At 39.9% G+C, this 25,219-nt stretch overlaps 3 protein-coding genes across 4 annotated transcripts in view; 1 reads left to right on the forward strand and 2 right to left on the reverse strand.

Moving 5' to 3' along the window:
* Positions 1-3,449, forward strand: part of LOC103510544 — a gene marked incomplete at its 5' end in the record, with an annotated part of 35,804 nt that extends 32,355 nt beyond the window's left edge. Inside the window, 3 exons of the mRNA XM_026824569.1 lie at positions 687-715; positions 2,752-2,990; positions 3,121-3,449. Of these exons, the coding sequence (XP_026680370.1) occupies positions 687-715; positions 2,752-2,990; positions 3,121-3,345 (493 nt within the window). The remainder of the gene's footprint in view (positions 1-686; positions 716-2,751; positions 2,991-3,120) is intronic.
* A 5,959-nt stretch (positions 3,450-9,408) lies between these two features.
* LOC103510545 (epididymal secretory glutathione peroxidase-like) lies at positions 9,409-23,276 on the reverse strand. Its single transcript, XM_008475222.3, has 3 exons — positions 23,072-23,276; positions 9,988-10,145; positions 9,409-9,482 (listed from the first exon to the last, which is right to left on the reverse strand). Exons 1-3 carry the CDS (start codon positions 23,145-23,147, stop codon positions 9,450-9,452), a joined length of 267 nt encoding a protein of 88 aa, XP_008473444.2. The 5' UTR covers positions 23,148-23,276; the 3' UTR covers positions 9,409-9,449.
* On the reverse strand, positions 10,642-16,930 carry LOC103510542 (nedd8-activating enzyme E1 catalytic subunit). Of its 2 annotated transcripts, none has more exons than XM_026824571.1 (8): positions 16,625-16,930; positions 15,598-15,783; positions 14,831-14,988; positions 14,254-14,379; positions 13,312-13,360; positions 12,687-12,848; positions 11,753-11,963; positions 10,642-11,000 (listed from the first exon to the last, which is right to left on the reverse strand). In XM_026824571.1, exons 1-8 carry the CDS (start codon positions 16,776-16,778, stop codon positions 10,709-10,711), a joined length of 1,338 nt encoding a protein of 445 aa, XP_026680372.1. In that variant the 5' UTR covers positions 16,779-16,930; the 3' UTR covers positions 10,642-10,708. The 2 variants fall into 2 exon arrangements, with proteins under 2 accessions (XP_026680372.1, XP_008473440.1); XM_008475218.3 differs by lacking the exon at positions 13,312-13,360 and adding an exon at positions 13,441-13,489.
* Positions 23,277-25,219: the final 1,943 nt, after the last annotated feature.

Consider the following 25,219-nt stretch of genomic DNA (forward strand, 5'->3'; position numbering starts at 1 on the left):
TTCTTCTTCTTCTTCTTCTTCTTCTTCTTCTTCTTCTTCTTCTTCTTCTTCTTCTTCTTCTTCTTCTTCTTCTTCTTCTTCTTCTTCTTCTTCTTCAGAGGAAGGTTTTTTGTAAGATTAAGTTCAAACAAATTAGTTCCTTCTTTCTATCAAACTGTCTTTACATAGATTTCAAAAAAAAAATAAATAATAATAACCAAAAACCGATTTTAATGCCTCAGGCATTTTCTTCCATCCAACCTGTGTGTCAGGTCTCATGCTTCTCTAATTTCTGATTGGTTCACAGTATCTTGAAGAGGGCGTCTAATAAATAGGGGGCACTTGAGTTAGATTGTATTGTTTTCATAACTCACCACAGGGTAAGAAGTAAAAGGAATGTAATCGCAAGAATTAGAATGTGTTCACCTCTCCCTAACTATCCACTGTATTTAGAACTCTTCGTAGATTGTGTGTAGGGCCAGCCACTTACTATTAGGTAGACCTGACAGGTACACCTGATGGTAGACCTGACAGGTATACACTATCAGATGTACCTGTCGTCAGGTCTATTGTAGAAATTCCTTCAACCTCATTGTGTCTGAACGCATCTTGGGAGAATAAAAGCTGAAATAAAATTACAATAAAAGTATATTTCACTTGTCCCTTTTTATTTACATAAGATCAGTTTATTCCCTTATTCATTTTAGTTGTCTGGATATAAGCTCTCGAAGTTGTCGTAAATCAACCCAAGATGCTAGCCTGGTAAATAAGAGAGCGTGGGTTCAATCCCAGCCGAAGTATGGAAATACATAATTATATCCTAATATATCCTATATTTTCTAATTTATTTGAAATGTTGATCAAATAATAAGACTCTAAGAATAAAGTGATCCACTGTATTTAGAACTCTTCGTAGATTGTGTGAAGGGGTAGGGCCAGCCACTTACTATTAGGTAGACCTGACAGGTACACCTGATGAGCACACACACTATCAGATGTACCTGTCGTCAGGTCTACCAGATAGTGAGTGGCTGGCCTAGGGGGGTTTTGAAAAGTGTGATGGGGCTTTGTCCACTGTATTTAGAACTCTTCGTAGATTGTGTGTAGGGCCACTTACTATTAGGTAGACCTGACAGGTACACCTGATGGTAGACCTGACAGGTACACACTATCAGATGTACCTGTCGTCAGGTCTACCAGATAGTGAGTGGCTGGCCTAGGGGTGTTTTGAAAATTGTGATGGGTCTTTCTGATGGAAAAGTTATCTTTTTGTCAGCCCCATTTTCTTCTAACTTCCTTTTTACTCCAAATAAAGTATGTACCTGTAAAAGTATTCGTAGCTTCTTTCACTCCCCCTAAAAACACCCTCAATACTTTAGATTCTTTAGAAGCTCCCTTCCCCCTTAGTAAAACACTCAGTAGCTCATCATTCTTATTGCAGCACCTATTAGATCCTTTGGTATAGGTTTCGTCCTCCTTTTGTACGGTCAGGTCTACCAGATAGTGAGTGGCTGGCCTAGGGATGTTTTGAAAATTGTGATGGGTCTTTCTGATGGAAAAGTTATCTTTTTGTCAGCCCCATTTTTTTCCTTCCTTTTTACTCCAAATAAAGTATGTACCTGTAAAAGTATTTGTAGCTTCTTTCACTCCCGCTAAAAACACCCTCAATACTTTAGATTCTTTAGAAGCTCCCTTCCCCCTTAGCAAAACACTCGTCCATCAATGAAATAATAACAGACAGATATAATATACACAAGTACACATTTACTAATGACATGTGTCTAACAGACCCGGGTTGCAAACCACCATTATATTTCTCACCTCTTTATTGGAAAATGACAACACCGCCTCTCATACGTCACCACGGCTTGACGCAGGAGGAGGCTGAGTCAAACCTGAAAGACAAGAGTTAATAGAAAGTAAACAGGGTGAGAAAAAGGTTCGTGATTATGAACTAGAAAGACTTGAATAAATAAATTAAGTACAGACAATCGAACAAGAGCGTTAGATTTACACTTTCGGTAATTATTCAGAAGTCACGTCCGTGGAAAAGAAAAGCTCCTTTTTGTATTTAACCTAACCCTATAATAACACTAATCACTGCTCTAATAATTGTGAAAGACAATCGAACAAGAGCGTTAGATATCAGGGTAATTATGCAGAAGTCACGTCCGTGGAAAAGAAAAGCTCCTTTTTGTATTTAACCTCTTAGGGATGTTTTGAAAATTGTGATGGGTCTTTGTGGTGGAAAAAGTATCTTTTTGCCAGCCCTTTTTTCTAATCTACTTTTTACTCCAAATAAAGTATGTACCTGTAAAAGTATTTGTAGCTTCTTTCACTCCCCCTAAAAACACCCTCAAGACTTTAGATTCTTTAGAAGCTCCCTTCCCCCTTAGTAAAACATTTAGTAGCTCATCATTCTTATTGCAGCACCTATTAGATCCTTTGGTATAGGTTTCGTCCTCCTTTTGTACGTATGTAAAAAAATAAATCTTGTAGGTCTTTTTATTGAATTGTCATGGGTTAGTTGGTTATAGTTTTTAAGTATTTTGGTAACAGGTTTGGTTGCAGTTGTAACATACATATCCTAAGTCGTAATCTTGTAGGTCTTTTTATTGAATTGTCATGGGTTAGTTGGTTATAGTTTTTAAGTATTTTGGTAACAGGTTTGGTTGCAGTTGTAAATTTGCTGAGTATTTGTAGCGTAGGCACCTATCTGTACCTACCTACACCCTTTGTAATGGTCTCTATATCTTGTAGTTTCTCTAATAGTCTATACACTTGTACAAGTTGTTTGTCTACCTATGATTGCAACCCATACAACAGCCACCTCTAACTTCCTCTCTTGTCCCCCTTACAACTTACAACACACATCTGTAACACCTTCTCTAATCCCCCAGGTATACGCTGCATACAACACAGGCCTAGCCCCCGGCACCAGTCTCATGCTACATGTCTCCCCAAGGACCTGTGCCAGGGAGGTCGTCAACCTAGTTGTCAAAGAAGTCAACATGGCTGTCCTAGTCAAGGGCAAATCCGGTCCCATCTACTCGCAAGAAGAACTGTCCAACTTTTGCCTCGTCGCTGTCCTTGGACCGCGGGAGACGGGAAGTCGTCAACCTAGTTGTCAAAGAAGTCAACATGGCCGTCCTAGTCAAGGGCAAATCCGGTCCCATCTACTCGCAAGAAGAACTGTCCAACTTTTGCCTCGTCGCTGTCCTTGGACCGCGGGAGAGATGTCTAAGAGATGACTTTAAGCCCCTCCAGCTGCAGAACCCGTGGAAAAAGGGTCGCCTGTATGTGCGACAGAAACATGATAAGCTCGCGGCGCTAGATCAGAGCTCGCGACACTCGACATTCTTGTAGACGCGGTGCTCGTGTGAAAGGCGGATTTACACGAGGCAGATACTCCGATATAGCACTGATAAAAGCAAGGTCTGCCGCGCATTGGAAGCGTAGTAGTGGGACTTTTTGTTCTGAAGATGTCTAAGAGATGACTTTAAGCCCCTCCAGCTGCAGAACCCGTGGAAAAAGGGTCGTCTGTATGTGCGACAGAAACATGATAAGCTCGCGGCGCTGGATCAGAGCTCGCGACACTCGACGTTCTTGTAGACGCGTTGCTCGTGTGAAAGGCGGGTTTACACGAGGCAGATACTCCGATATAGCACTGATAAAAGCAAGGTCTGCCGCGCATTGGAAGCGTAGTAGTGGGACTTTTTGTTCTGCGGAGTCGCGCGATACCGCCTGATCAGTCAAACCTATGGAAATGATACACTCTGGGATACCGTAAGTCACGACTCCAGTGTGAGAGGTCTGTATCATTTTCAAAGGTTTTGATTTTCAGGCAGTATCGCGGACTTGGAGTCGCGCGATACCGCCTGATCAGTCAAACCTATGGAAATGATACACTCTGGGATACCGTAAGTAGCGACTCCAGTGTGAGAGGTCTGTATCATTTTCAAAGGTTTTGATTTTCAGGCAGTATCGCGGACTACGCTTCCAATGTACGGCAGGCCTTAGGTGATTCCCAATACCGACAATTCTTTGATTAAAATTCTTTGAAGATAGATTGAACGATCTACTCTGATGAGTATCGACCTAGTGTAAATCAACCTTTGTAGAAATTCCTTAAACCTCATTGTGTCTGAACGCATCTTGGGAGAATAAAAGCTGAAATAAAATTACAATAAAAATATATTTTACTTGTCCCTTTTTATTTACATAAGATCAGTTTATTCCTTTATTCATTTTAGTTGTCTGGATACGAGCTCCCGAAGTTGTAAATCAACCCAAGATGCTAGCCTGGTAAATAAGAGAGCGTGGCTTCAATCCCAGCCGGAGTATGGAAATACATAATTATATCCTAATATATCCTATATTTTCTACTTTATTTGAAATGTTGATCAAACAATAAGACTCTAAGAATAAAGTGGTAGAGAACGCCTCCAGCGTTAACCTCGCCTAGTGCGTACCTACCACTCAAGATTCCATTTTTCAGTCCCGTTAACTGTTTTCCCCTTATCAAGAGACCAAACGAAGAATTTACTTTCAAGTAGCAAAAGTAGCCATCAGAGACACTTCCGTGCTTTGTAAGTTTGTGCCTAGCTTAGGTTTTTGTGTACAAATATTTTGCTGTAAACAATATTTTGATGAAATTTTTTTTCAACTTGGTGTACTTTCATGCCCCAACACACACACGCAATCCGTTTTCTTCCATCATTTGTAGTTGTTCCTCTACAACTACCTGAAAGAGACCAAACGAAGAATTTACTTTCAAGTAGCAAAAGTAGCCATCAGAGACACTTCCGTGCTTTTGTAAGTTTGTGCTTAGCTTAGGTTTTTGTGTACAAATATTTTGCTGTAAACAATATTATTACGAAGTTGTAGAGATTATATTTGATTTTATGTAAAATGTTCTATGTGTTTTTTAGATGACTGAAGGTGGAAATTCTATAATTTATTGCCTTGAAAATCTCAATTGAGGCATAGGATTTCATTTTTATTTGAGAATTTGACCGGATAACTCAAGAATTTAAAAGCGCTCCGATGCGATGGAGCAAAGAATGCCTAATTCCTTAATTCCACTGTCCCCACCTGATGTTTTTAGCTCGTTTTTTAGGAGACTTGAAAAGTAAATTTTGCCAGCCATAGCTTGGAGGTGGAGGGTAGTACGTCTGGCTTGTAAGCGCTTGGTCGCAGTTCAAATCCCGGCCGGGGTGGATCTTATCCTAAACAGATCACATTCATTCTGGGAACGGCTGGCTTTTTCCTATTCTGGCTACCTTTCTCTTCGCTTTTGGGACGATAAGACCTTAGCCGTTACAGTTCTATCAAACCTGTTGGAAAAAGTGAATTTAGAATTTCCGCCGTCAGCCATTAGTTATTTTATTTTGTTGTGTAGATGAAATTTGAAGTACGTACTGGATATTTATCGTGATATATTAAAATGTGTATTTTTTAAACGAAAAAGGTATTTTGTTGTGTAGATGAAATTTGAAGTACGTACTGGATATTTATCGTGATATATTAAAATGTGTATTTTTTAAACGAAAAAGGTTTTGATTTCATACAAAAATTATATTTACTACCCCATAGGTATTTGTTTTCTGTGTATTTATAGATATACATACGAGTCAAAATATACTACTGTGAACGATGAAACTTGATATAATCTCGGAAATGGGGAATTTCGGCCCTGATCATTGGAAATCAAAGATAATGAACTTTGAATTTCACTTTGCATATTTGATTTTCTGTGTGCAAAATTTAAATTTCACGAGATTATATCAAGTTTCGGGCGTATCGAAATTGTTGCTAAATTATTAACACTGCTGTTGAACTTGATATAATCTCGGAAATGGGGGATTTCGGCCCTGATCATTGGAAATCAAAGAGAATGAACTTTGAATTTCACTTTGCATATTTAATTTTCTGTGTGCAAAATTTAAATTTCACGAGATCATATCAAGTTTCGGGCGTATCGAAATTGTTGCTAAATTATTAACACTGCTGTTCTTAATTTTATCTTAAATTTAAAAATTAATAAAAATGCCAACATCCTCCCAAGAAATAGAGAAAAATAAATAGATCCAAGCGAATCCACGTCATATACACTTAGCTTGGACAATGAAAGTTCCAGTCAGCTCCCAACTGCTGTTCTTAATTTTATCTTAAATTTAAAAAATTAATAAAAATGCTAATATCTTCCCAAGAAATAGAGAAAAATAAATAGAGATCCAAGCGAATCCACGTCATATACACTTAGCTTGGACAATGAAAGTTCCGGTTTCGATTCCCGGTTTCGAGTTTTTTCGGCTTTGTGTTTTGAGTTTGGCATGTTCTCAGTCTAAAGACTCTAAAGAGTTTCTTTCAGGTCCAACACAAATAATTCCATCAATGAAATAATAACAGACAGATATAATAATTACACAAGTTCACATTTACTAATGACATGTGTCCAAGAGACCCAGGTTGCAAACCACCATTATATTTCTCACCTCTTTATTGGAAAATGACAACACCGCCTCTCATACGTCACCACGGCTTGACGAATTTCCATGAGGCGTTGTTGCCAAACTTCAGATAATCTTCCACTAAGTGTGACGTTAGTTTGTGAAGACATCGTCATACGTTCCAATAAGGGGAGAAAATTACTGGATTTCTTTTCTTCTTTATAATTTTCTCTTCCATTTCTTTATACGTTTCTCGGTCTTTATACTTATTTCTTCCATTTCTTTATTCGTTTCTCTGTCTTTATGCTTATTTCTTCATTTTCTTTATACGTTTCTCTGTCTTTATGCTTTCTCTCTCTACGTTTCTCTCTCATGCTACGTTTCTCTCTCTTCCAGTTCTCTGTACGTTTCTCTTTCTTACAGTTGATACTTTCCTCTTTCCTGCCTTCAATAGGTCGTTACAGTAGGTCGTAACTTCTCATTTCGTATTGATTATTTCACTTTTCTCTCGTCTCCTTTAACTGAGCTTTGATATCCATCCTTTTTCTTTGGCTTAACTCCAAGTTTGTCTTTCAGGGACTGTTCACTTGGAGTAATATTTACAAATCTTAGTTCGAGCATTGTGTGTTATATTTCAATTACTTTCCGTGAATTTTTCTAGAAGTCTCTTCTTTTTTTCCATGATGAACAGTATATTGATGTTTTTCCGCCAACATTTTAGGTAGACTGCGTTACTTCCCGCTCAGTTTTCCTTTTGTTCTAGAAGCAACTCCTTACATAAAGTCGTTCTTCTTAGATTGTTATGTCTCTGCTTAACTGTTTCTTATCAATTGCTTTGATGTTCAAAAATCTCATAAATGTCTTTTCTACAATGTATATTTCTCGCTGTTGCTTCTTTCGCTCTTGTAGACATAACTCTTTCACATACCACTTAGGTCTTCGTTCTTCGTTTGGCCATTTTCATATTTGTCAAAAGCCTCAGTATTAGGTGTAAGTTTCTTTTCCCGATCATTTAGAAATAACTCCGACTTCGTCGTCTACTAGATTTCTCGCCATTTCTCAATGGTGTTTCGTTGCTTCTTTCGCTCATTTAGACATAGCTCCGGCTCCGTCGTCTGCCAGTTCTATATCGCGCCGGATCTCCATGCCGGATGGGGTGGCCCAATTCAGGCCCCGTAGCCGCGCGGGCTTTGCCCATAGCTTCCACTATGAAGTGTTCTAAAACTGCATTTTACAATGAAAGTTCCGGTTTGATTCCCGGCAGAATCGGAGTTTTTTCGGCTTTGTGTTTTGAGTTTGGCATGTTCTCAGTCTATAGACTCTAAAGAGTTTCTTTCAGATCCAACACAAATAAGTCCATCAATGAAATAATAACAGACAGATATAATAATTACACAAGTACACATTTACTAATGACATGTGTCCAAGAGACCCGGGTTGCAAACCACCATTATATTTCTCACCTCTTTATTGGAAAATGACAACACCGCCTCTCATACGTCACCACGGCTTGACGAATTTCCATGAGGCGTTGTTGCCAAACTTCAGATAATCTTCCACTAAGTGTGACGTTAGTTTGTGAAGACATCGTCATACGTTCCAATAAGGGGAGAAAATTAGTGGATTTCTTTTCTTCTTTATAATTTTCTCTTCCATTTCTTTATACGTTTCTCTGTCTTTATGCTTATTTCTTCCATTTCTTTATACGTTTCTCTGTCTTTATACTTATTTCTTCCATTTCTTTATACGTTTCTCTGTCTTTATACTTATTAACTTCTGCACAAGTACCAAAAAAGGCAGCCGTTCCGATAAAGAAACTTAAGAGGTTTAATAGAGGGAACTACATATAACAACGGAGGTATTATCGTCCCGAAATAAGAAAGAGAAGAACGAGATAGAAGAAAGTCAGCCGTTCCAAGAACGAACCTTATCGGTTTAGGATAAAGTCCACCCCGGGCGGGAATCGAACCTGCGACCTAACGCTTACAAGACGGACGCGCCTTCCAACCGAACTAGGCTGGCTAAAAAGTACCTTCACCCCAGCAATAGGCTAGTATGGTCAAATTTCAATGGGATCAATTTACTTGAACAAATAAATGCATCAAATTTTCTTTATACGTTTCTCTGTCTTTATGCTTATCTCTTTCAGTTCTCTGTACGTTTCTCTTTCTTACAGTTCTTACTTTCCTCTTTCCTGCCTTCAATAGGTCATTACAGTAGGTCGTAACTTTTCATTTCATATTGATTATTACACTTTTCTCTCGTCTCCTTTAACTGAGCTTTGATATCCGTCCTTTTTCTTCGGCTTAACTCCAAGTTTTTTTTTGTCTTTCAGGGACTGATCACTTGGAGTAATATTTACAAATCTTAGTTCGAGCATTGTGTGTTATATTTCAATTATTTTCCGTAAATTTTTCTAGAAGTCTCTTCTCTTTTTCCACGATGAACAATATATTGATGATTTTCCGCCAACATTTTAGGTAGACTGCGTTCCTTCCCGCTCAGTTTTCCTTTTGTTCTAGAAACAACTCCTTACATAAAGTCATTCTTCTTAGATTGTTATGTCTCTGCTTAACTGTTTCTTATCAATTGCTTTGATGTTCAAAAATCTCATAATTGTCTTTTCTAGAATGTGTATTTCTCGCTGTTGCTTCTTTCGCTCTTGTAGACATAACTCTTTCACATTCCACTTAGGTCTTCGTCTGGCCATTTTCACATTTGTACAAAAGCCTCAGTATTAGGAGTAATTTTCTTTTCCCGATCATCTAGAAATAACTCTGACTTCATCGTCTTCTAGATTTCTCGCCATCTCAATGGTATTACGTTGCTTCTTTCACTCATTTAGACATAGCTCCGGGTCCGTCGTCTGCCACTTCTATATCGCGCCGTATCTCCATGCCGGATGGGGTGGCCCAATTCAGGCCCCAATTGGCTGCAAGGGAAAGCAAGTATTTCTAAGTAGTCATGTCCATATTTAGCCTGTAGAGCTTTCAAGCCGTGGTAATGCCAAGTTAGACCTCAGAATGTAGCTACGTTCACAACAAGCAGAACCTGAGGGAAAATGGAAAAAGAGAATCAGACTTGCACTCCGGTCGTATTGGGTTCGATTCCCGGTAAGGTTACAGGGTTGTTGTAATCCCCCTATGGTTAGAAATCAGTAGATCTGAGAGAAAGGATGGCGTAGAGGGGAAGCCCTAGACAGATTGTAATCCCCCTATGGTTAGAAATCAGTAGATCTGAGAGAAAGGATGGCGTAGAGGGGAAGCCCTAGACAGAGGATTGTGGAGAAGGAGAATTAAAGACGGAAATGCCGACCCCATAAAGAAATAGGATAATGTTTAGTAGATGGCGTAGAGGGGAAGCCCTAGACAGAGGATTGTGGAGAAGGAGAATTAAAAAAGGAAATGCCGACCCCATAAAGAAATAGGATAAGGTTTAGTGAAAGAAGAAGAAGAAAAAGTCCCTTTACTCCCGCAGTCTAACACAAGGTCTTATGTATTTGGTACAAGAATTTTGAAATTGAATTACAAGTTTATAAAGGGACCCTATCACTTACCTTGCCTTTATATCGAGATAAAGGTATAGTCTCTTGCTCGTGTAAATCCATGGCTTCAAATTGATAGAAACTACCTACAGGATCATCGTAGCATTTTCGGAACGGAGCTATGTTTACTAAATCAGCAGGAGCAGGAGCAGGAGGAGGCTGAGTCAAACCTGAAAGACAAGAGTTAATAGAAAGTAAACAGGGTGAGAAAAAGGTTCGTGATTATGAACTAGAAAGACTTGAATAAATAAATTAAGTACAGACAATCGAAGTACCATGCAGAAGTCACGTCCGTGGAAAAGAAAAGCTCCTTTTTGTATTATTTTATTATCTACATAGCATGAATATGAACATTAAATCTTCTCATTTATTAAATAAACAACTTAAGTAGGTACCTACCTCCGTATGCCTAGAAGATTTTCAGTTCCATAGGCCGAGTCAAAACTCGGTTATTTAGGTTTAATTTTTGTTTGATGTTATTAATTCGAACCCAGCAACTCCAGGTTGAAAGTCAGTGCTTTTGATCACTCGGCCACAGAGATGGGCAAAGGAGGCACTTAGTAAAATGCTGGAATAACCATACGAGTTGTGAAAAGGTTTTGCTTGGCCAAAAAAGTTCAGTACTCAATATTCTTCCGACCCCACCGGCAATCGAACATTGAAACATTTTTTTAGTTTTATTTCTTTTTTTTACCCAGCCGAGCATCGAACCCGGGTCTCCCATATGGTCGATCTACTCGGCCATCTTCGCGGTGACTCGGAGCGTAATTTCCAGCGTGTTCGGGGTCGTCGAGTCCGCCACATTCACAATCCCCTCATCCCTCAGTCCCAACTCCACTAGCGACCTCTTGAGGTTCTCCCGGGTAGCTTCCTCTATGCTCCTCACAGTCGACATGTACAGGGTTCGATTCCGGCCGTCCTGCATTGTGGTAAGGCCGGGGGATTTCATCTGGTAGGAGGGGTGTTGGCAGAGGAGCTCTATCAGTTCGGACAGTTTCATGTCCAGACTTTCGATGTCCAGATATCTGTGGGAGAAATATGGAGGGAAATTTATATTAGAGAGAGGGAAAATATGGGTAGGTTCGTATTACAGAGGGAAAAAGAAATAGGGGAAAAGGGATTTAAAAAAAAAAAAGAGGTTTGACAAAGGGAACTGTAACTGCTGTGGTCTTATCGTCCCAAAATCGAAGAGAGAAGGAAAACAGGATAGGAGAAAGCCAGCCGTTCAGAGAACGAACATTATCCGTTCAGGATAAAATCCGCCCCGGGCGGGAATTGAACCCGCGGCCTAGCGCTTACAAGGCAGACGCGCTACTAACCAAGCTAACTCGGCTGGCTGAAAAAGGGAAAGAACCATTGGGAACCCACGAGGAAGAGTGGCCTAGAAGTCAAGTTCCTTGACAATTGAAAACAACAACTACATGTTACTTACTTAGGTTAGTAGGACGGGCCTAATATTACTTACTTGAGTTGGTTGGCCGGGCCGCAAGCCAGACAATTAGCCTTTCTCTCTGCCTCGTACGTATACGTGTATATGCCAGCTACATCATTGAACACCATGTAGTTATTCACTTAGGTTACTATGCCAGATTAGGTTAGTAGGACGGGCCTAATATTACTTACTTAGGTTGGTTAGCAGGACCGCAAGCCAGACAGTTACTCTTTCTCTCTGCCTCGTATGTATACACGTATATGCCAGCTACATCATCGAACACCATGTAGTTACTTAGATTACTATGCCAGATTAGGTTAGTAGGACGGGTCTAATATTACTTACTTAGGTTGGTTAGCAGGACCGCAAGCCAGACAGTTACTCTTTCTCTCTGCCTCGTACGTATACGTGTATATACCAGCTACATCATTGAACACCATGTAGTTATTTAGACTGGTGGCGCACCCCGTGGCTAATTTGAAAACCTCCGTGGCGCAGGTAGCAGCTATGACTGCGTTAGTGGAAGCTACGGCTGGAATGATGTTCTTGATTACACCTAAGAGAGAGAAATAGGCACAACTGTTTAGAAACAATGAAATAGCTTATTTTGCATGTTACCTAACCCGCACTATAAACAGGAATTTGAATCATACATACTCAAATGCTTGTCAAACTGTCGCGAGTTGAAAATAAGGCGGATTTAGGAGCTTGGTCAACAAAAGAACACCAGAAAATAAGTACAGTCTTGTTATTGTTACCTCCTCGAACGAGCTATCTAAAACATGTTTCTTCGGGTCGGATCTAAAAGATAGTTATTCGTTCGCCGAAAAATGGAGCTCTTTCAGGAGAATCCTGCCACATAAAAGAAATCGTAAAAAAAAAAAAAAAATATCGTCCTCTCGAATACGGAGATAGAGATAGCCAGGTACAAAACGCCGTACCTACACAGAAAGCATGCTGCTACCTACGAGTATACCTATATTGTCACAAATAGCACGTGGATCAATAGAGTAGGTACGTACCTACCTAACCTACACACTTTTCAAAAGGTATGAAGGGGGGCACGGTTGGTCCAGTGGTAACGCGCTTGCTTGCCATGCAGAAGGTCCCGGGTTCGAATCCCACCATCGACAAAAATTTGTTCCGTTGAGAAAGGACATACTACAAGGACTCGAACAAAAACCCTTCTGCATGGCAAATAGGCACGTTACCACTGAATGACTGAACCAACTGTGCTCCCTTAATCTTTTATTTATCTGATTTTCACAAGTCGTCTTACCTTGTACCAACCTATACGTAACTCCCACAATGTTGAACTGACTAGCTCGCTCCGAAGCTTTCTCATAAATCCAGTTAATATGGTTCGGATCGTCCCCATCTATGGGACAGTCGAATGGGTTTTCCTTGGACCATTGAATAACTTTGACATATTCAATACAATGTTCTGGTAGACGAGGTGCTTTGGGTTGACATTTGGTTTTGGCTACAAAATTTTACGAGTGGATGCCTGTCGCACTCAACCATTGCTTTTTCCTTAGCAAGGGAAATTTTAGGCTGGTACAGGGAGGATCCTGTTTGAAGTCCCCTAATCAGACTAAGCTGGTCTACTCCCTGTTTAAGGTCCCCCAGCGCCCCAACCAAACACTATTATCTTTGTATACCTAGTAGGTATTACCTACCGTATAGAATCAGTAAGTACTGAATACCCATGTACCAACCTAGGTAGGTACTTTATTTTAGACGCCTAGGTAGGAATAGTTCGTAACTTGGTACCTTTTTATAGCCTGAAGGTACACACGCTGTGAATTTTCTTACGTAGGTCACCTGAGGAAATGAAATGGAATAGAATAGAATGAATGGGTTTTCCTTGGACCATTGAATAACTTTGACATATTCAATACAATGTTCTGGTAGACGAGGTGTGGACGCTATGGTACAGAGAGGATAGGTCACCTGAAGAAATGAAATGGAATAGAATAGAATAAATGGGTTTTCCTTAGACCATTGAATAACTTTGACATATTCAATACAATGTTCTGGTAGACGAGGTGTGGACGCTATCGTACAGAGAGGGTAGGTCACCTGAGGAAATAAAAATAAAAACAGAACTTAATAGAAGGTATGAACTATAATGTACGTGTAAATCCTTTTTCCAGAAGGGTCGGAACGAGTAATCCCTGGTAAATTATCCTGAAGATATATAAAAAAAAAGATTGTCAGCCTAGTTAACTTGGAAGGTAGTGCGTCTGCTTTCTAAGCACAAGGTGGCAGGTTCGATTGCCGCCCGGGGCGGATTTTATCTGAAACATATAAGGTTTGTCCTCAGAACAGCTGGCTTTCTCCTATCCTGTCTTTCTTCGCTTTCGGGACAATAAGACCTTGATAGTTACAGTTTCCTCTATCAAACCTAAAGATCAGTGATTAGGTATAAGATCCTTTTTTTTCTGCAGATTACAGATCTCTTTTCTTCCTACTTTTTCTTACCTGAGGCGGGAATAGATCCAAGGTGCATATAAGGTTTGTCCTCAGAACAGCTGGCTTTCTTCTATCCTGTCTTCCTTCTCCCTTCGATTTCGGGACAATAAGACCTTGGTAGTTACAGTTCCCTCTATCAAACCTCTTCAAAAATAAAGATCAGTGGTTGGGTATAAGATCCATTTTTTTTTTTTTTTTTTTTTTTTTTTTTTTATTTTGTCAGCCCAATCTATCCTGTCTTTCTTCGATTTCGGGACGATAAGACCTTGGTAGTTACAGTTTCCTCTATCAAACCTAAAGATCAGTGGTTAGGTATAAGATCCTTTTTTTTCTGCAGATTACAGATCTCTTTTCTTCCTACTTTTTCTTACCTGAGGCGGGAATAGATCCAAGGTGCAATCAATGCAAGCTGTCATCCCTGGTAATATTACTCTGGCGTTCCCTTTGAATCCTTCTGTACCTCCGTCTACCATTGGGATAATAGTGCTCTGATCTACCTGTGGAGGTGAAGAAGAAGGAGCAATTAATAAATGTAGGATGTAGGGACTTGGTGTTTTGTTTATTTAAACTGTTAGCATGGGATTAGAAGTTCAATAGGTATTGGCTTTATTTTATTTAATTTTTGAACAGAAACTGAGGATGATACAAACTCCCCCCCCCCTCCTTCTCTCTCTCTCCTCTCTTTCTCTCCCCCCTCAGAAACTTAGGATCAAGGGTGATTTTCTTACTGAAAATGTCTACCTGATACCTAATGAGCACACACACTATCAGGAAGACCTGACAGGTACAACTGAAAAGGTCCACCTGTCAGGTCTACCTGATACCTGATGAGCACACACACTATCTGGATCTGGTAGACCTGACAGGCAGACTTGATCAAGTTTACCTACCTGTCAGGTCTACCAGATAGTGAGTGACTGGCCTTACCCTCCCTTTTTCCCCTCTTACCTGCCCATCTTCTTCATATTGAAGTAGAGACAGAAGCATGCCATTGATCCATCTCCTGGCAACAATGGAATCGAGACCACACACAATAATGTGAAACTGCTGGTAGAAGTCACTGTCGTAGTCTTGAATCTTGCAGAAGTGAGGGATTACTTTCACACCTGGGAAGAAAATTAAATGAAGGGGTCAGATGTGAATAAAACAAATGAAACAAAAAGTATTCTATAGGTACACTCATAACTCAGAGCTAGGAGCTAGTTCATAGTTATGAGCAATTACTGTCACTACACAGACACACCTTTGGTGGTAAATAAGTAAATAAAATATGAATACAATTCAAAAAGCCAGAAGAGGTTTCATAGAAGGAATTGTTTCATTGGAGGTATTATTGTCCCAAAATTGAAGAAAATTAAACAAGAAAGGTACACTCATAACTCAGAGCTAGGAGCTAGTTCATAGTTATGAGCAATTACTGTCACTACACAGACACACCTTTGGTGGTAAATAAAATATGAATATAATTCAAAAAGCCAGAAGAGGTTTCATAGAAGGAATTGTTTCATTGGAGGTATTATTGTCCCAAAATTGAAGAAAATTAAACAAGAAAGCCTGTCATTCCAAGAACAAACCTTATCTGTGTAGGATAAAGTATACCCTGGTCAGGAACCAATCCTGTTACCTACAAGACAAGTGAAGTGCATTGTACACTCCAAGCTAACTAGACTAAGCTAGAAGTCTTCATTAGTCAATTAAATCACAACCTAGCTTACCAGGAATTCTACTGTTGATGAATTTAGCTGCCACTTCTGCCTTAGAGGATCCAATGTCTTTCTGTCGGAACAGGAACTGCCGATTCAAATTAGACAGATCAATAGTGTCCATATCAATGACATGGATTTCATTGAAGCCCATCAGAGCAATATCTTTCAGGAGCTCACAGCCTAAACCTCCCGCACCTGAAACAAAGAGAATCAAATATTTACAAACGAGAAGAAACTCTTCATTAAAGACTTGGTAACTTTGTGAATGACATAAGTTACAAAAACATGAAATTAACTTGAGACTGTAAGCCCTAGATAAGAAATTCTAGAAAAATAAATTAGCTGGGGCCTAAAAGATAAGTTTCCCAAGATCACCATCTCCTGAATTTAGATTAGTTTCTACAAATTGATGCTAAGTACCAAGTTCAGATTGATTTGACTGCCATCAGTGATAGCATGTTCAATGCTTCAATTCCCAATAGATCACTGAATCTAAGCAACATTATGATATTCAGATGGGTAACCATCTGGGCAATAATTATAGGTACAGCTTTTCCCCACTCCCCTGTCACAATCGGTGAGGTTACATCGAAGTAGGAAAGTAGCGTGTCACCAAAATGACACAAAACCTAGTGGTCTGATGTTCCAGCGGGTACTGGGCATTGCTCAAAGTAGGTAAATCTAGAAATAAAATCTGTCCATTATGTGGTGATCTCAATTGTTAAAAGAGCCCTGAGACTCGTACGATCAAGTCTCACATTATTACTCACCTATGATTAGAACTTTACAAGACGTCTGTAGAAAGGACAAAGCTTCAGAACTTGGACTGGAGTGGGTACTGGGCATTGCCCAAAGTAGGTAAATCTAGAAATAAAATCTGTCCATTATGTGGTGATCTCAATTGTTAAAAGAGCCATAAGACTCCTACGATCAAGTCTCACATTATTACTCACCTATGATTAGAACTTTACAAGACGTCTGTAGAAAGGAAAAGAGCCATAAGACTCCTACGATCAAGTCTCACGTTATTACTCACCTATGATTAGAACTTTACAAGACGTCTGTAGAAAGGACAAAGCTTCAGAACTTGGACTGGTACAAAATGGTCCTGGTCTCTCTAAAACTTTACGGAGATGGTTCCATTTCCTTGCCATATTCCCCGGAGAGCTACCATTCTTCTGTTCCGACATACTTCACAGAACTAGCACCAGGTTAATTAACTAAGAAATAACTAGAATCAATAGAGAGAAGATAGCACAATAGACAATAATAATTAAGTTATTAGTTAAATTTAATAAGTTAAAATTACAGCGCTGAGCAAAAGTTTGACAGATTTTTTTTTTTTTTTTTTTAAGGAATTTTTATTTTTTGAAAATTTGAATTTTTCGCGCCACTAGAAGCCGGATTTCAAATAAAGCCTCGTGCACACGATCAAAGAAATGAATAAGGTTTGTATTTGTACACACGATCGAGCTTGCATTAAGTATTTTCTTTTTTTACGGAGGAGGTAGGTACCTTTTTTTAGGGGTGCAATCAGATTTTTGATCGACTTGAAATTTTGGATCGACTTCAATCCACTTGGACATAAGGACCGCATCTTGAAATGTACGTGTGCCCAATCAGGGCCGTATCCAAAAGATTTTGTCGAGGGGGGAGGGGGCCGAGAGTCCAAATACTAATGGACCGAGGAGAGGGGGGGGGGGGATGCTCCCAAATCTCATCAAGCAGGTGTATCTATGTACCTATGTACCTATAGTAGGTAGGTATATACTTATGTAATACCTATACTAGGGTAATAGGTACCTACATACCCACTTAGCTCTCTTGGAAAAAATTACTTAAGAGGCTCCTTTTCTTTTGAAAAATTTGAAGTCTCAATTTTTCTGCTTTCCATTCAAATCTCCCTCTCACCTTCTTTCTTATTCCTCTCTCTCTCCTTCTTCTCTGTCATGGAGGATGGATTTTTCTTTTCTGTACCTAGGTTGCTCTAGCAAGGCCGTATCCAGGATTTTGTTGAGAGGAGGGGGGGTGAGAGTCCAAAGAGTGATGTACCGCGGAGGATGCACTAAAATACTCTAATTTTTCGGAGCCTGGCCTACAGTAAAGGCGAAAATTTGAGCTCGAAGGGGCCCCCTTACCCCCCTTAAATACGGCCCTGACTGATATAGGGAGGTAGGTAAGTGTAGGGATATGAAACCACTCCATCTTATAATACGTTCGTATCCTTGTCAAGTCTTTATACAATCTTGAGAGCTTCCATTATTTCTTTTTTTTTTACCTCATCCATGTAGGTAGGTATACTAGATGGGGAGCTAGGACCTGAAATGCTACGTGGGAATTAAGGTACCTACTTATTACCTAAGTACTTCTATACCAACTCTCTATTAGTTTAGGTACCTTCATAGGTAGGTACTTTACCTTATGTTCTTACCCTAACAGCCTCCGCCATCCATTGGTAGGTACCTACTTAGGTAATGAATCACCCATTATTATTTATTATCCCAATTAGTGCTTTGTACGGGTACACACACTTGTAAGTCCACTTTTCTAATTGTTTTTTTTTTTTTTTTTTTTTTTTTTTTTTTTTTAAAAATAAAAAATTAAAGGGAAAATTAAAACCCCCCAAACAGGAGACCATTGGGTTTCCCCTCGACCAGCTGCAGACACAGCGTATTGTCCGAGAATTCAATATGGCGCCAACGAATTCCCTCCTTATTCTATTCTATTCTATTCTATTCAAAACTTACTTGGCTTGATCATCCAGAACACACAGGAGACCATTGGGTTTCCCCTCGACCAGCTGCAGACACAGCGTATTGTCCGAGAATTCAATATGGCGCCAACGAATTCCCTCCTTATTCTATTCTATTCTATTCTATTCAAAACTTACTTGGCTTGATCATCCAGAACACACAGGAGACCATTGGGTTTCCCCTCGACCAGCTGCAGACACAGCGTATTGTCCGAGAATTCAATATGGCGCCAACGAATTCCCTCCTTATTCTATTCTATTCTATTCTATTCAAAACTTACTTGGCTTGATCATCCAGAACACACAGGAGACCATTGGGTTTCCCCTCGACCAGCTGCAGACACAGCGTATTGTCCGAGAATTCAATATGGCGCCAACGAATTCCCTCCTTATTCTATTCTATTCTATTCTATTCAAAACTTACTTGGCTTGATCATCCAGAACACACAGGAGACCATTGGGTTTCCCCTCGACCAGCTGCAGACACAGCGTATTGTCCGAGAATTCAATATGGCGCCAACGAATTCCCTCCTTATTCTATTCTATTCTATTCTATTCAAAACTTACTTGGCTTGATCATCCAGAACACACAGGAGACCATTGGGTTTCCCCTCGACCAGCTGCAGACACAGCGTATTGTCCGAGAATTCAATATGGCGCCAACGAATTCCCTCCTTATTCTATTCTATTCTATTCTATTCAAAACTTACTTGGCTTGATCATCCAGAACACACAGGAGACCATTGGGTTTCCCCTCGACCAGCTGCAGACACAGCGTATTGTCCGAGAATTCAATATGGCGCCAACGAATTCCCTCCTTATTCTATTCTATTCTATTCTATTCAAAACTTACTTGGCTTGATCATCCAGAACACACAGGAGACCATTGGGTTTCCCCTCGACCAGCTGCAGACACAGCGTATTGTCCGAGAATTCAATATGGCGCCAACGAATTCCCTCCTTATTCTATTCTATTCTATTCTATTCAAAACTTACTTGGCTTGATCATCCAGAACACACAGGAGACCATTGGGTTTCCCCTCGACCAGCTGCAGACACAGCGTATTGTCCGAGAATTCAATATGGCGCCAACGAATTCCCTCCTTATTCTATTCTATTCTATTCTATTCAAAACTTACTTGGCTTGATCATCCAGAACACACAGGAGACCATTGGGTTTCCCCTCGACCAGCTGCAGACACAGCGTATTGTCCGAGAATTCAATATGGCGCCAACGAATTCCCTCCTTATTCTATTCTATTCTATTCTATTCAAAACTTACTTGGCTTGATCATCCAGAACACACAGGAGACCATTGGGTTTCCCCTCGACCAGCTGCAGACACAGCGTATTGTCCGAGAATTCAATATGGCGCCAACGAATACCCTCCTTGTTGTATTCTTCCTGTTCGTATTGAAACACGTGCTGGTTGAAGTAGTACTGCAGGTGTTCGTTGGCGTAGTTGATGCACAGCTGCTCGAAACTACCAACGAAAAATTAAATGAAAGAAAAATTTTAGTTTGGAAAAAAATAAGCGGAAAGTAATTTAAGTAAAAAAATAATTGGAGTAAAAAGTACCGTAAAAAGTTAGAGAGCAACTAACTGCCAAAGAAAATTTGCGAAACAAAATTTGGTTGGACTGTGACAGCGAAAAATTTAGTAAAGAAAAAGAGTTTTGTTTTTTTGTTTTTTTTTTTTTTTTTTTTTTTTTTTTTTTTTTTTTTTTTTTTTAAGAGGTTTGACAGAGGGAACTTTAACTGCTATGGTCTTATCGTCCCGAAATCGAGGAGAGAAGGAAGACAGGATAGGAGAAAGCCAGCCGTTCCGAGAACGAACATTATCCCATCAGGATAAAATCCGCCCCGGGCGGGAATCGAACCCGCGGCCTAGCGCTTACAAGGCAGACGCACTACCAACTAAGCTAACTAGGCTGGCGGAGAGATGTTGAATAATGGGACGATGATGTCCTCCTAGTCGATTTCGACCACAGCGATCTCATCTCACGTTATCACGGTTGGGGTTTGGGTTAAGACGACGGTGGTGGTAGCGTCGATGACTGGTGACACCCAGTTTGTTCATTGTTCTTGAAGGTGCGGTTGCAGGGTACGCAGAAAATGTTCACCACGGTCGTTGTAGGTGTAAGGGTCCTTTCACATCTAGACTGCAACTTGTAGTATACGGCAGATTTCATGTTGATGGCCCTTGACACCAGACAGGCTATGAAAAGGTACCAAGTTACCAACCTGGTTAGTACCAACTAGTCTGGTGTCAAGGGTCTAGGTTTCATAAAGTTTAAGTGTGAACAGGCCCATAAGACTATGTAGCCCTCAACATGAAAACTGCCGTACACTACAAGTTGCAGTCTAGATGTGAAATCCGCCCAAGAGTAAATGGGATAAAATAGGAAGAAATAGGTAGGCGTAAGGACCTACGTAGACATACGTACTTATGTAGGTGGACTACGTGGGTAGGTATGGTATAGGTATCTACATACCTATGTATGTAGGTGAACTTTGTTAAGAAACCTCACAAGTGATTTTTCATGTACCTACTTTATGCTAAAATAAAATCTTTCTCTCCTGCTTATGTAGGTGGACTACGTGGGTAGGTATGGTATAGGTATCTACCTATGTATGTAGGTGAACTTTGTTAAGAAACCTCACAAGTGATTTTTCATGTACCTACTTTATGCTAAAATAAAATCTTTCTCTCTTCCCTCTACCTTCTCTCTCTCTCTACCTTCTTTCTCTTCCTCCTCTCACCCACAGTCCTTGGCTCTCTGTGGTCAGTAGGTTTTCGTAGTGTAGTATTACTAGGTATACCTCCTACATTATACTAACCAGGGCCGTATTAAGAGAGGGGTGAGGGGCCCTACCCTGGTCGGGCTTTATTTTTGCTCCTTTACTATATGGGACGGACTCCGAAAATTTGGAGCACCCACCCCCCTCTATCCGATACATAACTGTGGGGACTCTTAATTGTCTCCCCCTACCCCCTAATCGATTTTGATACTATCTAATTAGTTATATTGCAAGAATGGAATGTAACATACCTACGTAAATAAGAGTGCGTAATACATACGAGTACCTATTAGTTAGAGATTTAATAAAATTTATTATTTTGTAAACAGTTCGTTTGATCTATTGATTTTCGACAGCGAGCTTGATGTGTTTAAAATGTTCACGTAAAGTTCAATTTTAATACCTAATACCTACTCGGGCTTTTGTTTGTAAAGAAGGACCTGTTTTAGTCTAAAAATTTCTACTCAATGTGTGTTTGGTGTGACATTTGTGACAACATAAGCAGCTAGGTGAGTTGATCTATCAAACAAATCATTGTTTTTTTTTTATATAGAGAGAACGGAAGACAGGACAGTAGAAAGCCAGAAGTTCCGAGAACAAACATTACCCGTTCAGGATAAAATCCGTCCCGGGCGGAAATCGAACCCGCAACCTAGTGTTTACAAGGCAGACGAGGAAATGAGTAGTTTGGTGAACGCCAAAATAGTTAGCACGTCTACCTTGTAAGGCTAGGTTGCGGGTTAGATTCCCGCCCTAGGCGGGAATCTTTATAATAAACAGATGAGGTCCGTTCTCGGAACGGCTGACTTTTTTATCCTGTCCCCCTTTTCTCTTCGATTTCGGGGCGATAATACATCTTATAATACGTTCGTATCCTTGTCAAGTCTTTATACAATCTTAAGAGCTTCCATTATTTCTCTTTTTTACCTCATCCATGTACCTAGGTAGGTAAGTAGGTATACTAAATGGGGAGCTAGGACCTGAAATGCTACGTGGGAAGGTACCTACTTATTACCTAAGTACTTCTATACCAACTCTCTATTAGGTTAGGTACCTTTATAGGTAGGTACTTTACCTTATGTTCTTACCCTAACAGCCTCCGCCATCCATTGGTAGGTACCTAGGTAATTAATCACCCATTATTATCCCAATTAGTGCTTTGTACGGGTACACACACTTGTAAGTCCACTTTTCTAATTGTTTTCTTTTTTTTAAAAGTAATGAACAATTAAATGGTAAATTATAACCACCTCAAAAATCAGTCTTGTTATTGTTACCTCCTCTAACGCGCTTGCTTGCCATGCAGAAGGTCCCGGGTTCGAATCCCACCATCGAGAAAAATTTGTACTCGTTTTTCGATTGCAAATATTTCAACGGGTTACTTTCTGGTGTTCTCGTGTTGACCCAGCACCTAGTAAATGGGAAGTATTGTGTCTCTTCTCGCCCATCTGATGAGAGGCATACTACGGGATGGGCATGCTACGACACAGACGGAAAGTATGTGTCGTCCTTCTTCTTGCCCCACCGATTGATAGGCATACTACGGGATGGGCATGTTACGACACAGGCCACAAGCGTCTAATGTAGCAGTTGTTCCATTGCTACGAAATACGTTTCTCTGCCTTTATGCTTATCTCTTCCAGTTCTCTGTACGTTTCTCTTTCTTACAGTTCTTACTTTCCTCTTTCCTGCCTTCAATAGGTCGTTACAGTAGGTCGTAACTTCTCATTTCATATTGATTATTGCACTTTTCTAATGCATCAACTTCAAATACCTACATAATTTTGTGTAAGATCAAATTCTGCTGTGCAAAGGACAGACTCCACTACCAATTCACTTCATAAATGCATCAACTTCAAATACCTACATAATTTTGTGTAAGATCAAATTCTGCTATGCAAAGGACAGACTCCACTACCAATTCACTTACCATGTTTAATCAACAGGAAAATCACAGCACTCCAAATGAAACTGTATTTTAAAATGAACCTCATCTTGGAAACCATTTAAAACAAAAGTGTCAACATGAATTGGTTTTAAAACATAGTTGGGAAAAAAAAACAACTCGACCTAACAAATGGCAAAGTGTTTTACGTGCACGAAAAATTTGAAAGTTTACAACGCGGACTCAAATAGTGGCTACAACTCGACCTAACAAATGGCAAAGTGTTTTACGTGCACGAAAAATTTGAAAGTTTACAACGCGGACTCAAATAGTGGCTCAACTCGACCTAACAAATGGCAAAGTGTTTTACGTGCACGAAAAATTTGAAAGTTTACAACGCGGACTCAAATAGTGGCTGGGTGTGAATTATCTACTGCTGAAAGTTCTGTGTACTGGGAGGCTAGTTTACACGGTTTCATTCGTTTGGTTAGTCATTGATTCGTTTTCCATCCATTTCGATATAGGTTTGAAACGATAGTGAAACCAGCCTGAGAGGGTGATTAGAAATTTGGGCTTGGATGAAAGTGGGCATTTTATTAATCCCGCCCCTTAGTTGGAATATTTTGTAGATAGTTTATTTTATAATTTATTTCATTTCTTTCTTCTTGTTATTAATTTATTCCTTCATTAAAGACTTGGTAACATTGTGAAGGACATAAGTTACAAAAACATGAAATTAACTTGAGACTGTAAGCCCTAGAGAAGAAATTGTAGAAAAATAAATTAGCTGGGGCCTAAAAGATAAGTTTCCCAAGATCCAAAGTTCTGTATACTGGGAGGCTAGTTTAGACGGTTTCATTCGTTTGGTTAGCCATTGATTCGTTTTCCATCTATTTCGATGTAGGTTTGAAACGATAGTGAAACCAGCCTGAGAGGGTGATTAGAAATTTGGGCTTGGATGAAAGTAGGCATTTTATTATCTACATAGTCAGCTCCCATGGCGTAGTGGTCACTGCACTCGCCTTGCACGCGGGAGACTCGGGTTCGATTCCCGGCGGGGTCAAGAAATTTGTATATTCAGATTGATTTGACTGCCATCAGTGATAGCATGTTCAATGCTTCAATTCCCAATAGATCACCGAATTCATCAAGCCCCAGCTGAAGTGGATATTGTGCAGTTACATGTGACCGCTATACAAAAACCTGTTCATCATCTAAGCAACATTATGAGGGCAGCAACATTATGATATTCAGATGGGTAACCATCTGGGCAATAATCTAGGTACAGCTTTTCCCCACTCCCCTGTCACACTTGGTGAGGTTACATCGGAGTAGGAAAGTAGCTTGTTACCAAAATGACACAAAACCTAGTGGTCTGATGTTCCGGTGGGTACTGGGCATTGCCCAAAGTAGGTAAATCTAGAAATAAAATCTGTCCATTATGTGGTGATCTCAATTTTGTTAAAAGAGCCATAAGACTCCTACGATCAAGTCTCACATTATTACTCACCTATGATTAGAACTTTACAAGACGTCTGTAGAAAGGACAAAGCTTCAGAACTTGGACTGGTACAAAATGGTCCCGGTCTCTCTAAAACTTTACGGAGATGGTTCCATTTCCTTGCCATATTCCCCGGAGAGCTACCATTCTTCTGTTCTGACATACTTCACAGAACTAGCACCAGGTTAATTAACTAAGAAATAACTAGAATCGATAGAGAGAAGATAGCACAATAGACAATAATAATTAAGTTATTAGTTAAATTTAATAAGTTAAAATTAAAGCGCTGAGCAAAAGTTTGACTGTTTGACAGATTTTTTTTTTTTTTTTTAAGGAATTTTTATTTTTTGAAAATTTGAATTTTTCGCGCCACTAGAAGCCGGATTTCAAATAAAGCCTCGTGCACACGATCAAAGAAATGAATAAGGTTTGTATTTGTACACACGATCGAGCTTGCATTAAGTATTTTCTTTTTTTACGGAGGAGGTAGGTACCTTTTTTTAGGGGTGCAATCAGATTTTTGATCGACTTGAAATTTTGGATCGACTTCAATCCACTTGGACATAAGGACCGCATCTTGAAATGTACGTGTGCCCAATCAGGGCCGTATCCAAAAGATTTTGTCGAGGGGGGAGGGGGCCGAGAGTCCAAATACTAATGGACCGAGGAGAGGGGGGGGGGGGATGCTCCCA

The sequence above is a fragment of the Diaphorina citri genome, unplaced genomic scaffold (assembly GCF_000475195.1).
Source record: "Diaphorina citri unplaced genomic scaffold, Diaci psyllid genome assembly version 1.1 scaffold615, whole genome shotgun sequence".
Taxonomy (NCBI): Eukaryota; Metazoa; Arthropoda; class Insecta; order Hemiptera; family Psyllidae; genus Diaphorina; species Diaphorina citri.